Source organism: Dioscorea cayenensis, chromosome 11, assembly GCF_009730915.1.
Source record: "Dioscorea cayenensis subsp. rotundata cultivar TDr96_F1 chromosome 11, TDr96_F1_v2_PseudoChromosome.rev07_lg8_w22 25.fasta, whole genome shotgun sequence".
NCBI classification, from domain to species: Eukaryota; Viridiplantae; Streptophyta; class Magnoliopsida; order Dioscoreales; family Dioscoreaceae; genus Dioscorea; species Dioscorea cayenensis.
In genome coordinates this window covers 11,552,193-11,568,070 of record NC_052481.1, presented here as the reverse complement: position 1 = coordinate 11,568,070, position 15,878 = coordinate 11,552,193, and the positions used below count along the sequence as shown (strand labels likewise).

The window sequence follows — 15,878 nt, the reverse complement described above, 5'->3', positions numbered from 1 at the left end:
AATAATAATAATATAGCCCTTTTTTTTTTGTAACCATCACCACGTTGTATTAAACAAACCTTAAATCAATGAGAAAAATCAAATGGGTTTTAAAATTATTATAAGATAAAAAAAGTATAATAAAATAAACATAAAGGATGATAGTTATTAAAATTAACAAATAAAAAAAATCATAACTAAAAGATTTACCTAATCTTTAATAGCCTTAGCCAACCTTCAAACAATGTCTAAGATGTGTGGGCCAAACAATGTCTAAGATGTGTGGGACAAAAGTGGAAGTTAACTTTGTTACAATGCATTGAGATGGTTTTATAAGCAATGGATGGCAGTTGAGATTTATTTGATCTAATATAATTAATGTACATGTACTTGAGAAATCAAAGCAATTTTAATGCAATGTCAGTATAAGATCACACTTGCAACTAAATATACACATGTCAAGAAATTGTGTTGATTCCATCCAATGGTGGGGCAATGTAAGATTAATTAACATTAGGATTGCATTTACTACCAATTGAATGCTATAGATAAAAAATTATTAAGCTTGCAAAGATAAATGGCCATTCCTATCTAAAATGCACTGAGCTACCAACGTGTCAATTCTATTCAATTCCTGCCATTAAACTTATATATGTACTCAGAACCCAATCCAAATATAAACAAAGATTTGGATTTCAAATATATGATTTCATATGAGAAAAGTACAATTTTTATCAATTCATATTAGTTTCATACTTATCAGACAAAGATTTGAGAAAAGTACAAATTCTATCAATTCATATCAATTTCATACTTATTAGACAAAGATTTGAGAAAAGTACTAATTCTATCAATTCATATCAATTTCATACTTATCAGACAAAGATTTGACAAAAGTACAAATTCTATCAATTCATATCAATTTCATACTTATCAGACAAAGATTTGAATTCTCAAAATGCTAACGTGTATATCCTATCCAATTCATATATCAACTTGATACTTATATCAGAGGAAATCATAAGCTAAAACAGATGGGAAGCAAACAAAGCATGTAAACAAATTTAAAACATCCCAATTATATGATATATATATATGCATGCAATTCTGCATTTTCCTGGACACACAACAACCCTATTTCGATCAGCTTCAATGCTTCATTCATTGTATATGGACCTCCAAGCAAAGGATACATCAACTCCAGTGCCTTGCCTTCAACCCACAAATACCACATCTGTTATATTTCAATATAATTTACAGTTATGATCTCATCCATTACTGGTTTAAATTGCTGTGAATTAACATATTAACGTACATTTTTTATAAGAGTCAGGCCATGTTCTTCAAGATGAGTTTTTTTTGTAGAAAAGCCTCTCGTTCCTTTCCTGATGAACATAATAACCATAGTAACAACGGAATCAGCTTGATAGACATCAAATCAACATGAAGAAGAAGCAGTTAAACACCTCCAGATCCATCAACGCCATGTATCGCTGGAGTGGCACCTTATAGTGACGAAGACTGTGCATGATCTTCATGTCCTGAAGAAAACAATGCAAACAATGATGTCATAAGAAGTGCATCTCATACATTTGGTGGTGCAATAAATAGAGAGAAAAACAAACCAGAAGGTCTTGGTTAACCACAGCAGGAGAGAGGAGGCCACGTAAGTAGTGTGCATCTCTCTTTCTCATTGAAAGCAAGCCCTTTGTTGTGGTGTGGATCTCTCAACAGTGAGTAGCCACTATGGAACAAAATTTCATTCAATAAAGATTGGATTTTTCCAGACTTTGATCCAGAATTATATTGAAACTTGGAATTTTCTAGAGATAAAATTGGAAATTGCGTGAAAAACAAACGGAGCAACAATTCAACACATCATTCCGCAATTCAAAATTCATAGAAGATCAAAATGAAAGAATTGATTCAACCATCCCAGTACAATTTAAAATTCCCCGCAAATCTAAAATAAAAAAGATACAGAATCGAGGATCATTATATATATATATAAGATACATAAAAGAACAGCAGATCTAAAATAAGGAAAATAATTAAAGGAAAAAAACAAAAGGGGATAAAATTATTGAGCAATTACCCAGATCTAATATTAAAAGGTAAAATAGAAAAACTCAAGAACCACGATTAAACAAATGGAAACTTGGAAAGCGACTGCAAAAGAAAGAGGGAAACAACAACAACAAAAAAGAAAGTGTCAAAAAAATAATGAATAAAAAGTGATGAAAAAAAACAAAGAACGGACAGAACCAAAGAGAAGCAACTCGGTCAAGATCCAGACCTAGCAATAGAGACGACCCAAGGGGTGACATGCTGCTCCTCCGTTGCACGATCCTCGCCATAAACATCCTGCACGCCACCACCAACGGCGGATTTCGCGTCCACCACTGAGGCAGCAGCCGAGCCGTTGCTCTCACTCACAATCTCCATCGCCAAACTCCCTCTCTTCGCTCTTTCGGAGCTAGAAAAAGTCTTCTGGGATGGTGAGGAGAAGCTTGACAACGGGGAGCGTGGCACGATCCTCGCCATAAACATCCTGCACGCCACCACCAACGATGGATTTCGCGTCCACCACCGAGGCAGCAGCCGACCCGTTGCTCCCACTCGCATTCTCCATCACCAAACTCCCTTTCTTCGCTCTTTTGGAGCTGGAAAAAGTATTCTGGGATTGTGAGGAGAAGCTTGAGAACGGGGAGATGTGGAGCTTTTTAGGGTTAGGGTTTCGGCTCGGGGTTGTTGGGAAGCTAGAGAGGTGCGTGGTATACTGAGCCGCAGGAACTCATTGGGAAGCTAGAGAGGTGCCTGGTATACTGAACCGCAGGAACTCATTAACAACAAACCAAACACCTAACCAATACCAGGCCAAATGTCATCTCAGTAATCAATTGAAAGATAAGATATTTTGAAGAGTGGTATGCTGAGCCGCAGGAACTCATTAAGAAAACAAACACCCAACCAATACTATATGGCCAAATGTCCTCACAGAAATCAATTTGGTAACCAAGATATTTAGGGGATAAGTTTAAGAGTAAGTATATATATATATATATATATATATATATCTGTAAAATTTCCAATAGAAATGTGGATAAATTACTTACAAATCCTCCATAATATTCATTATGAAAAGGTCAAATTCATTTTTAGTCCCATAGGTTTACCCAAAATCTATTTTGGTCCTTCAATCTATTATACATGCTCATTTTTATTGATGATAGTTTAAAAAAAATATAAAAATAAACTATTTAAAAATATCAAACGGTAACCAAAATAAATATGGCATTTCATATATTTTTTTAAAAACATTTAATACTTTTAAATGAACTGATTAAGAGCTGTGATCAATTTTTAATTTTTATATAAATACATTTTTTTTTAAAAAAAAAGGATGGCTCCATTATCTATTTTTTTGGGGATAAATGGTTAGTTTTAAAATATTAATTTTACTAAAAATTAAGTAAACGTTTTGGTGGTATGCTAGTAAGTGTATATATATATATATATTTTAAGATATTAAACAGTGAATATGATTGAAAAATAAAATTTTAAAAAAATATTTTTTAAAAAATAAAATTTTACCACCACAACAATAGTTTAGTAAGACATTTGACTCCCACTTCCAAACATGATTGAATAAAAAATGTATGTTATTTGAAGTGATTTATTCACATCGAAAAAGTACTCTTTGGAGTCCTTAGTTGATAATTAAAATTTATAAAAAAATTTATTAATTTTTCAACATTAATTTTATTTAAAATCTCATTAAAAATTTCTTAATGCTTGATTAATATTGATATAAACAATTTTTTATTTAAAAATAAGTTTTTTTAAAAAAATAAAAAAACAGAGAACATCTTTTTAATGTTTTCCAAATATTGTTTTCTAAAACAATGAGAAAAATGGAGAACAAATTTTAAAATTTTAAATCTATAAAATTACAAATCGAGGTAGACAAACAACTTCAATCCCGATCTCATTTCCTCGATGGACCACCCGCGCCACCCCACCGCCGCCCTTGAACGGCAATTGCTCGACGAGGTTCTCCACCTTAAAAGCCTATGGCGCCGTGGCCCTCTCGGGAACCATCCTCCTCAACCTTCCTCTCCCCCTCAACAACCTTGCGCTCATCCCGCTGACACCGCCGTCTCCCAAAACCCAGAGAACAAGATTAACAAGAGAAAAGGGAGGGGGAGGAGGATGGAGCAATCAAGGAAGAGGCTGAAGGAGGATCATCAGCAGCAGAAGAAGGTCTCTTCCCTTGCCCCTGATCCTCCTGTGGTGGAGGGAAAGTGCCCTTGCTTGCCTTCGCCGACGTCGAAGCCGGAGTTCTCAAAGAGGAGGAAGCCCTTGCCCAAAGCGGTGCGGGTGCAGGAGACTGCTATTAGGGCGTCATGCAAATTTTTTGGAAAATCTAATTTTATCGATGATGATGATGATGATGATGATGATGATGATGATGAGAATGAGGAGGATATGATGGAGGAGGACGAGGACAAGGAGGATAATGCTGAGTCTAGGGCATTTAGTTTTTTCTTGGGGTTGTTTGATCAGAATGAGGAATTGAGGAGATTGTACGAGAAGAATCAGAAGAAGAGGAGATTGTACGAGAAGAATCAGAAGAAGAGGGAGTTCGTCTGTTTAGTATGCCAGGCTATGGGGAAGAAGGTTGAAAAGAGGTTCCTCAATTGTGTTGGGTTGGTTCACCACTCAAAGTCCATTTCCAATATGAGAGAATCACACCAAGGATTTGCCAATGCTGTTTGCAGAGTCATGGGTTGGGACATGGAGAGGAGGAAGTCCTTGCTGCTTTCGGCTGATGATCAGGCGACTGCCGATGAGGTGCGGGTGCAGGAGAGTGGTATTAGGGCGTCTTGTGAATTCTTTAGAAAATCGAGTTCCAGCGATGATGGTGATGAGGAGGATGAGGAGGATGTGATGGAGGAGGACGAGGATGAGGAGGATGATGCTGAGTCTAGGGCCTCTAGGTTTTTCTTAGGATTGTTTCAGAAGGATGGGGAACTAAAGAGATACTATGAGAAAAATTGGGAGAAGGGGGAGTTCTTCTGCTTGGTTTGCCAAGGTATGGGGAAGAAGGTTGGAAAGAGGTTCCTCAATTGTGTTGGGTTGGTTCAGCACTCGAAGTCCATTTTTAAGACCAGAGAATCACACCGAGGATTTGCCAATGCTGTTTGCAGAGTCATGAGTTGGGACATAGAGAGGCTTCCAAGCATTGTTCTTGATTTAAAGGACTCGCTTGGCCAGTCTTTAGCTAAGGCTGACAAACCCCAGGTTATTCCTTTGAATTTTTTGATGATTTATAGTGATATTTGTTGTTAATGAACTAGGAGTTAGTCAAAAAGTGAGAAGAATGTAGCTTCATTGTTAATTGTTTTGGTCCATTTTGAGCTTGTTAAAGTCTCAAGCTTTCTTCAATGTTTTACTTTATCATGATTAATCTGGTTTTTACCTAATATTAGATACAGGAGAGAATGTGTGAAGAGGCTTCTTTTGACATGAGCAAACGAGTTGTTGAGGACATTGCTGCGAATGTAGAGACCAACAAAGAAGTAGTGGGTTCTTCAAGCAGGGGCATTGAATTTTTAGTAGAGGTAAATATGCATCCTGTTGATTTTAAAATGGTGCTTTCGGAAGATGTACTACAGTTAGGTTTTTTTTATAACTATGAGTGGCTTTTGTCTTTCATGAATTATGAGATGATGTATAAGATGAGAATGCGTCCTACTGTTATTCATGTTCATGAAGACACTGTGAGGTGTATTTTTTGCTGTGATTTTGAGCTAAAGTTTTGACTCTTTGGAATGTTCAGTTTTTCGTAATTGATCTGAAATTTCCCCATTATTTTATGCAGGGGCAAGGGATGCATGAGCAACCTTCCTCTGACATGAAAGAAGTTGTTAACACAGAGTTGAGCAAACAAGTTTCAGTGAGCTCTTCTCCATTAAGGGATATGGAAGGTTTTCCTGAGGTACCTGTGTATTGTATTGAGTCATTAATATTTACTTTAAAAAAAAAAAAGAAAAAAAAGCATAAGATATGGGTTTATAAATATGAATCACTTCTAGCCTTTCATGCACTACGGTCATAAAATGAGAATGTACTGTCATGTTATTCACATCACGCAGGACTCAAGGTGGTGTAACTTTCTCTTGTAATTATGAGCTTAGTGAAAATTTGATTTTAGATGTTTACTTTGTCATAATTATTGGATGCAGGAGGGTAAACATAAGTATGGTCCTTCTTACATGAGGGAAGAGGTTCCTAAGGAAGTTGTTAATGAAGAAGGAAACAAAGAAGATTTGACGAGTCCCTCTCCAACTGGGAACATGGATGCTTTACCCGATGTAAGTATGTATTCTGTACTGCTTAAGATGACTTGCATTCTATAAATGCTACATTACACGGTTGTAATTTCATAACTGTTAGTCTGTTATGCCACCTCAGGTGTATATATTTTGCATCTTTTATTTGGCTGATTTGTGATAACTGTTTTCATTCAGCTTTTTTAACTTGATGATTGATCCCCTTTTTGACAACACATATCTACGGAATGCCACCTTATACAAAATTTTTACTTATGAAAGTGTGAAATTTGTCTCTGTCAATTATGTTTTATTTATTTGCTTTTTGTGGAGAATAAATTCTTGTTGTGATTTTAAGCTAAGTAAAGGCTTGATTCTTTATTTTTTATTTTTGAAGTGTTTAATTTGATTTTCTCGTGTTACGGTATGCTGGAGGAGAAAATACATGAGGATGGTTCTTCTGACTCGAATAACGGGCTCACTAAGGAAATAGTTGATGTAGAAACAAATAAAAAAGATCCCTTGAGCTCTTCTCCAACTAAGGGCATGTGACTGTAATGTTGAAAAGATGGATTTGGAGATTAAGATGGATTTGGTACCCTATACATTTTGGAAGTTGAAAGTGGCAAATGTTATATGTTGCCATGACTAAGCTAGTTTCAATACTTCTGTCCTGGAGAAGATTCTTTATTCCAGCTTTGTATATTCAGCATATATGTGCGATATCTGATAAGATATTGCTAACTATCGCATTCTATGGACTCCATGATCTCCATGATCTTTTTGGGAGAATCCTTCTAAAATTTTATTTTCTAAGGCCCATTGCCCGTTTAGGATGCTAATTAATGCTTTTCCGATTTTTCTTAGATTGAAAAAGTTGTCCTTTTTATTTTGGAGCAATAAGGGCTTCTTGCAAGGATAATTGAGTTACTAGGAGAGCAGTGTACACTTCTTTCAAAACAGCCAGATATTCGACAAATATCTAATTTGTGAGAGGCATACAGGGCAGTGGGTGAAGAACTTTTGAGACTTTTTTAGTTTCTAGAAATGAATGCTACTGGCATCCATAAGATATTGAAGAAATTTAACAAACGGTTTGGATTTAGGTTTACGGATTATTATTTGACTTTTCGGGCAAATCATCCTTACTCTCAGCTACAACAGGTCTTTAAGCATGTGGTAATCAATTCTCTGATATCTTAGCAGTAGCAGAAGCTGTTATTTCTCTTATGAGGAACAAATTTCTAATCCTTTTATTGGTGAACTGGGAATAGGAGCTGTTGTAGGAGCCTTGCCCCGTAACCTTGCGGATCTTCAAGATCATCAGGGGAGCTATTTATCTATTTATGACCAGCCATTTGTTTGTGTAAAGGTTTCTATATGAATCAAATTAACTTTTACAACATTAAAGGCTTCTGTAAATGTGGTTAAACTAGGAATTGAGGAATTAGTTGCACTGATGATATGTTTGCTATTGCCAGGACCCTATTATTGATCAAATTCAAGCATTGGTTGACAAATTGACACGATCAAAGAACTTTCTTCAATTTTTTGGACAGCATGCACTTATTGTGCATGAAGATATTCTTAGTTCAACAGTGGATCAAGCTAATGCTGATAAATACCATTTCATGCCTCTTCTATTGACTTTAGTGAATAGATTTCTCTATATGGTCAACTTATGCATCATAGGGCCAACTGCAGATGACTACACAATAAACCTTGGAGGTGCAGCTACAGTTTGCGGTGTTATTATTGGGGCCATGGTAGTTGCACAAATTTTCTCTTCAGTTTACTTTAGTGCATGGTCGAATAAGTCCTACATGAGTCCACTTGTATTTAGCACTATCCTGCTTCTCGTGGGCAATACCTTATATGAACTAGCTTTTGATCTTCAGTCAATTACAGTTCTCCTCATTGGTCGTCTACTTTGTGGTAAGCACTCCATTTACTTTAAGCACGGGAATAAATTTTTTGATTAAATTTCATATTTTCAGTTAGCATATTTTTGTATTTACTTCCGTAGCTTCCAAACTAGGTTGTACCAGTTACCTTTTTGTTTTTCATGCTTTTATTTTCTTTATGAATTTTGTGACCTTATTAAATATGGAAGTTGATAATATGTATCTCTTGGAACTTTTCATTGTTCACTCTTATCTGATGATCAAGGCAATGAGTGGGTCACTGTTCTTTGTTGTTTTAATAAACTATCAATGTAGGTTCGGTTCCGCAAGGGCTATCAACCGCTGTTATATCAGTGACTGTGTGCCCTCTAAGATACGCCTGCAAGCTTCTGCTGGTTTTGTTAGTGCTAGTGCCCTTGGAATGGCTTGTGGTCCTGCCCTTGCTGGCTTGCTCCAAACTAAATTCAAACTATACTTTGTGACATTTAACCAAGACACCTTACCAGGATGGGTTATGGCATTGGCTTGGCTTTATATTTAGTTTTGGTTGTGGATTTCCTTCAGTGAGCCTACTTGTGAAGCTGCTGAGAGCCGTCCCCCACAGGATACTAATGCTGGTAAGTTAGAGTTCATGCTCATTATACTACCTTGTAGAAAGAATTTATTACATAATCATCAAAGATTTTTTATGATCTTTTCTAACTTAATTTCCATTTGAACAAAGTTCTTCCCATGAAAAAAAGATTGTGGGCAGCATAGTTTCCATAATTTGGTTTGTTCTGACATTAATAGTTTTGACTTCGATTGATGGATCGACTGTCTCTGTGTTAGCTTCTTCTACAAATCATTTTTAGTTTTGTTCACTATATGCTTTTCAGATTCTACAATCTAGCTGTCATGTGTCTTTGTCTATTTCTCTTCTATATCCTGTCATTTATCTCGATTATTGCCCATATGTATGTTTTGCTGTGGCAGTTTCACCTGGTGTTAATTTATAGCACCCTTACAATTCTTTCCATCTCTGGGAAAGGACAAAATGTGGTTGCCAATGGAAATCATTTCTAGATATTATTAGATAAGAGTTCTTTCTTGTAAAGAAGGTTCTTGCAGGAGCCATAACATCTCTCCCAAAAAACATTTTGGTGCATTCTTCTCTCAAATCAGAAACCGCCTGAGTTACGCATAGAATCAAATGACTCACTCTTGTATGTTTGCTTAACAATATAATTATTTCTCATGAGTTGCCCCTGAATCATTTATGCGTTTGTGCGTATGCTAGCAAAATTATCCCTGAATAGCATTTGAGCATATTTGCGGTATTGTAATACAGATATTGCTACTTGGTACTTGTGCTAATACTAGAAGAATTCTTCTCTTGCTACACTATTATTAAATTCATCTTTGTCAATTTCTTATATATGATAACTCCTACTTTCCCTTGTTTATAATTTCCCTATGACAAACTCCACAACCTGTATTTTCATTTTGCTAAGTCTCCTCATGTATCATTTTAGGATATTGGAATAGTATCTACTAGATTTTCTTGCTTGTGTGAGTATTATATTCCAAGTCACTCCAACTCTATTCTCTTGAAGTAAACTTCATTACCCACAATTGTTCATGAAGTGTTTGATTTTGGGAACTTTGCCTACTGTCCACCACTTCTGCACACTGATGCCCTTTTCTCCATGGAACCTTTAAATGATGATTGAAAAATGTCATATGGCTACCAAAATACCTTTGTGATAACTTAGATTGATTCAATCACAGGGCATATGAAGAATGATTTGGAAAATGGCCTTGTAAACCTTTGCTCTTCAATTTGAAAGAGAATCATGATGAAGATGGAGAGCAAGATTATTATGAGAGTGAAGAAGCCTCTGAAGATTCTTGCTGACCTGCAACCTCAGTTGCTTCAGCATATAGATTACTTACACCATCTGTGTAGGTACTCTGTTCCAATTTAAACAACACTTAATGACTAACAATTTTGGAGTATTACCCTGTGCATGACTATTATAATCTTGAATCACAAAACCCCGTTGTAAAGATTTGATTGTAATTTTGTGAAGTAAATTAAGCAGCACTAATATTGCATGTAACAGTGTGCTCATGGTAAGTACTATGAATACCTGTGGTATTATTTCTGTGACTTAGTCAGTTTAGCAACCCTTTTTTTTAAAGAAGCAATCCTTTATAGTTTCTAATCTTTTAACAATGGTGCATGGAGGTGACATGTTATACCACACAAGGCCAAATCTTTGCGTAGATAATAATGAATCATTCTCCATTTAGAATTAGATTGTGCAATATTTGAGGGCAGATATTCTGATGACCTTGATGTGAGCATAAAATTGTTAATTTTCAGAACTTTTGAGAGATCCATGATGTTCAGATTTTTAAAATACTCAGATATATGCAAACCCAGTCACTCTTGGATATAGTGCTTTTGACACCATAGCTTGTATTTTCATACAAACCTTATGACACATTTTCCCGAAATTTATACTTATGTTTTGATATGAAGCAGAGTTTTGATCACCGTAGTATCCCTGCCCATTAAAACCCATGGAAGGAAACCTTGATTTTTTGTATATACTTGAGCAAATATTTGAAAAATAATGGGCCATTGTGGAATGAAATTCAATCATGATTTCTAATTATGTTTTATTTTTACTTCTTGCTCCAGTCATCTTAATTGTTTTCCTTACAAAGTGGCTGTTATGAAATTACTTAGGTAAAGGGCGAGAGAGAAAATCAATTAAATTTAAAACAAAAATGTATAAAATTAGGTTTTGGCCTCTTAAAATTCATGTGTTTTGTTAAATTAATTGAGTATCTTGTTAACTACGTGAGTTGCTTATTCTACTATATTTTGATCATAACTAGCCTTTAATAGACATGGAAGTTGCATAAGCACTGATATGAAAGTTGGATGGCAGTAGAACCACTACTAATTTTGGCATTGGGAATGTGCTGTATCAACTACTGATTAATAAACTGATAAAATGACTTGGTAAAACACGCTCCAACTGCTACTGAAAGTATAACCAAAGTGTGCTGAGGATTATAAGGAATTACAATATATATGTTTCGGAGAGATAATTGACCACTAATGGCTTAATGAATTACTGTATAGATTATTTGTATATTACTTATGGACTATGGTTTGGGTTTTGGAGCTGACCTTGAAATGTATGTGAACACTTATTAATGGCCTAATTTAATATGGCTGGTTGAACCAACCTTATTCTTACATGGAAGAGATGAGTGTTGACACTGAGATTTTGGCTAGTTGGTGTTTGATCAAGCACTCATGTAAATCTGGATCATAAATGAAACAATTGTTTGGTCTATAACTACAAATCTTACTGAAATAGTGCAACTTGAAACCATAGTTTGTTCTTCTTTTGTCTTTGGTAGTAAGATGTGGTCATTGACCTGATTCATAGGATCCTAGTTGTGGTTATTGATACTATAAACTGATTCATAGTACTCAACCTCTGTTGATGGATGAAAACAATAATCTGAGATTGAATACTCATGGATTGTGAAACTAAATTCCCCATGCCTTTTCGACTTAATTTGGAGTATCACTGCTAATGTTTGACATGCAGAGGAGAGCTTTCTTTGGCATGTAGTTACGTTGATATGTGTCATCATTATACATAAATTTGGTTTGGGGAATCTGGGATAACTTGACAACAATTTTTCCTTTGAATTTGACTAAGCCTTTCAGCTGATAAATTCAATAATCTTAAATATTTGAAGCCTTTAGCTATAAGGGTTCAGATATTTTACTTCTCTTTATATTGTCACCATCCTGTGAATATTCAAGGTGGTTTGTGGCGCTAGTTAAAGTTTCTCAAACCAGAACTGATAAATCTTGGCATTTATTTGTTTTATTTATTTTATTTTATTTTGCACAAAGGCATCTCTTTTTTTTTTTCTCGACACAAGAGTGCATGTCATGGTGTTGTTTGGCTTGCAGCTTACCCTGATTTTCTGGTTGGTAATCTTGCGGGCAAATATTTTTGGCATCTCAGATTTTGGTGTGTGTTACTCATGAGCTTCAATTTTGCAGGCTCGTACACTGTACCACAATATGTAAGCTCAGTCCTCATTACTTTTGTGTCAGCTGAAGTCCTTGAAGGTAAAGAATTCATCTGAAGATAATTTAACTTTAGTCGGAATCTTTACCTCCATTAAAATTAACAGATCATTGCTCCATTTAAATTTTTTTTTAACTTGATTCTCTCCGATAATCTCATAATGTTGCATCAAATGGAGTCTATGATTATGTTTAACATCTTCTGTCATTTCTGAACTTGCATGCATTAAAACATCGAACAATTCCATTAGCAGCTAATGAGAATATAGTGCAGGCTTATTATCATAAACATGTGCTAAATTTGACACACCCTTGCTCACTCTTGTGTAGTGTGTGTGACATACCATTTAGTTTCAACATTAGTATTGTTTATTCACCAAGACATACATTTATCTCACAAGCATATTTTTCGGGCCATGCAGATGTTAATCTTTCCCATCTATCACAAGTTATATCATCACGGCTTGCGCGTGGGACTTACAATTGCAGCCTGCGATCCACAGAAGCAGGGATCTTGGCTCAAGTGGTTGCAGATGGCACGATTACATTAACTGGATATCTGGGTGAAGGAAGGCTTCTAAATGTCACCTTAATCCCATCACTGCCAATCTGTTTAACCTGCATTCTTTCAACTTTTCTGACCTTTCTCTCTCTTTATTGATAGCTTTGCCAAAATCATCCTTCCTTTTTCAGTTGATTCATTCGTTTCTGTTAGATCAATAAACACGCATTGTATATACGTTATTCATAATTCATGATGCCTTCGAGAAATAATTGCACTTGTGTTTTTTGAATGTTCGAAAGTTAATCCGTCAATATGAGGAACTCAATTTGGTCTTTTTCTCCTTGCGAACTTTATTTTTCAGTAAGTTTCAAATTCTCTTGTGGATAATGTGCTTTATGAGGTTGGAACTGTTACCTGCTTTTCATGTTGTGTTATCTAGGGAAATGTTTTTCATTTTCATTAATGCGAAATATATCATTTACTCTCTAGTATGAGATATTGAATGATCATTTGAAATTCAGATTCCAAGCTTCTATGTTTTGTTTAATATTATGATTCTCATCTCTTGCAATACGACGGAACAATTAAGTTGTAATGTGTTGGTTTTTTTGAAAAGAACCTCAACTGAGGCTAATATTAAGTTGTAATGTGTTACTCAGAGGGTGTAATGCACAGGGCTGGCTGCTCAAGGTTTAAGGGAAATGAACCAATTGGCTTAGGCTCTAAATTTTTTTCAGACTTTATTTTTAAATTTGTTTAATTATAATTATAAAAACTCAAAATTTTGAAAAATTCTCAGTAATTATTGTAATATAAAAATATTTTAATTTAATATTTAATCAATGTTATATAATCTTAGTTAACTTTTAAATTTAAAATAATATCATAAAATATTAAAAATGAAGCAATTGGCTTAGGCTTTAAATTTTTTTCTGACTTTATTTTTAGATTTGTTTAATTATAATTATAAAAACTCAAAATTTTGAAAAATTCTCCGTAATTATTGTAATATGAAAATATTTTAATTAAATATTTAATCAATGTTATATAATCTTAGTTAACTTTTAAAATTTAAAATAATATCATAAAATATTAAATATTTTTATTTTAATGCTTTTAATTAGTCTCATATCTTGTCTAATTAGCTTTTCAATATTTTAATTTAATATTTAGTCAATGTTATATAAAGAGTTTTTGTATTTTTTATATTGTTACAATTTTTTTTTGGATGAGTTTTGCTTATAAATTTTAAATGTATCCCATCTTCACAAGTTTAGTAGCATGTAAAAAATAAAATAAACATCTTAAATAACCATTTATTAAAATTAAATTTATTTAAATTTAAATTTTTATTAAATAAAGGAGAGGGTTTTATTCCAAAATTCAGTTTTAGGCCTCTAGTTACTATGAGCCACCCCGGGTTATGCATGGCAAGTTAGCTACAGTGCTTGTTTAAAATAATATAAGTTTTGGTGAATTCTAAGCTATTGATGCATTCTAGTATAACAAGGGTTTTGTCACCTTAGTCTTACAAAGTGGTTTTCGTCTATCACAACAGTATGTATTGTAAACTCCATTAATCGCTGATATGATATAAAAAAAATATGTTTTGTATAAATCTGGTGAGACTAATTAAGATCTCTTGCTTTTTAACAAGGTGGACAACATCATTCACCTCAGCTAAGAACAAAGTGTCAATGCCTTTTATTAATATACTTACATGATTTGCAAATTATGTAGAATATTTATATTTGGGAATTATACATACCTATAAGGTGGATATTTTTGTAAAATTATGTCTTTTTGTCATGTGCATAATTTTGAGTATTCAGTATTTTTATAACTCTTTCCATATTTTTAAAAAATTTATTATCTAACAAAAATGCCTAATATCAATGAAATACTTAATACAAAAGATAAATCTTGCCAACAATTGACTATTTTTAGATAAATATATATTGTTACTAACGGTGTATTCCTACCTAAGATATTATGCACATTTGGAAAATTGAATATTTCATCATGTTAATTAACACGTTTGTTGATACTTTTCATGTATTCTAATCACAAAACTCATATTATTATTAGAACTCCTAATTTAATGGAAACATGTATAATTTTAGCATTAGGTATTTGATAGCGTTTTTATGTATTTTTGAGTACTTTTTGTATGATCCCCTAAGATGCATAATATTATTAAGGACACATGCACATCTTGAACATGTCATGTTGTTTTCATATTTTTGTGGTATTTTTGGAGCATTTTTTTTAAATGCCATATATTATCATCATAATGAATTGTGCACGTTTTCAACAGTAAACGTTTTATTGCTTTGTATGTAGTTGAACATTGTTATGGGTGTTACGCAAGGTACGCAATATTATTGTGAGAATGTTAAATTTAATGGAAATATGTACATAATATTGATAATTATTAATTTTTGTATTTTGTGATTTTTTTTGTTGAGTAGATATTAATAAGAAAATGTTTGTTTAATTAAATGTATACACAATAAGATCATTGTTAATTATAATTATTGATTTCATTTAATTAAGGTTAGGTGATGAAATTGTTGTTTAAAACAAATCACATGCAGGTGGAGCTAGAAATAGCAAATGAGGATGGATAATAAAATTTAGTGAATCAAAGTTCAAATATATTCAAAATTATATAATAATATAAGTTAAATAACATATCTAGTTTCTTAAAAAAAAGGCCTTTTATACAAATATTTAGTATAAAAATCAATAAAAACAAATTCTTAATTGGCCAAATTTGGCCTTTGTGAATATCCATATTTTGAAAGCAACAAAGATTATTTCATTATCACAACTAAAAATATCTTTCTTAATATATACTACTAAGTAATTAGCTAAAAATTGATCAATAATTTTGTTGCAGAGTCGAGTATTCATAATTTTCATAACAGAAAAATACTACATAGCTATAATTAAAATTGGTAAAATTAGAGCCAGAGGTAAGGTTATAGGGCAATGGATATAAAATAATTTTTCTTGTTCTCAATAATTTCGTAGTAAGATCA

The 15,878-nt window shown here is 33.5% G+C and overlaps 1 protein-coding gene across 8 annotated transcripts; it reads left to right on the top strand.

The window, feature by feature from the left end:
• Positions 1 to 3,966: 3,966 nt before the first annotated feature.
• LOC120272026 (protein mushroom body miniature-like) lies at positions 3,967 to 13,160 on the top strand. 8 transcript variants are annotated; one of them, XM_039278738.1, is made up of 9 exons: positions 3,967 to 5,283; positions 5,472 to 5,603; positions 5,864 to 5,980; positions 6,228 to 6,356; positions 7,796 to 8,249; positions 8,534 to 8,835; positions 9,989 to 10,162; positions 12,303 to 12,371; positions 12,752 to 13,160. In XM_039278738.1, exons 1-6 carry the CDS (start codon positions 3,979 to 3,981, stop codon positions 8,698 to 8,700), a joined length of 2,304 nt encoding a protein of 767 aa, XP_039134672.1. In that variant the 5' UTR covers positions 3,967 to 3,978; the 3' UTR covers positions 8,701 to 8,835; positions 9,989 to 10,162; positions 12,303 to 12,371; positions 12,752 to 13,160. The 8 variants fall into 8 exon arrangements, with proteins under 8 accessions (XP_039134672.1, XP_039134671.1, XP_039134673.1 ...); XM_039278737.1 differs by lacking the exon at positions 9,989 to 10,162; XM_039278739.1 differs by lacking the exons at positions 7,796 to 8,249; positions 9,989 to 10,162 and having other exon boundaries at positions 6,228 to 6,360.
• The last annotated feature ends 2,718 nt before the right edge of the window (positions 13,161 to 15,878 follow it).

Coding starts and splice junctions, on each gene's coding strand:
- LOC120272026 (XM_039278737.1), top strand. CDS start 3,979: ATGGACCACCCGCGCCACCCCACCGCCGCCCTTGAACGGCAATTGCTC. Junction 5,604..5,863: donor GCATTGAATTTTTAGTAGAG/GTAAATATGCAT, acceptor TATTTTATGCAG/GGGCAAGGGATGCATGAGCA. Junction 5,981..6,227: donor ATATGGAAGGTTTTCCTGAG/GTACCTGTGTAT, acceptor TATTGGATGCAG/GAGGGTAAACATAAGTATGG.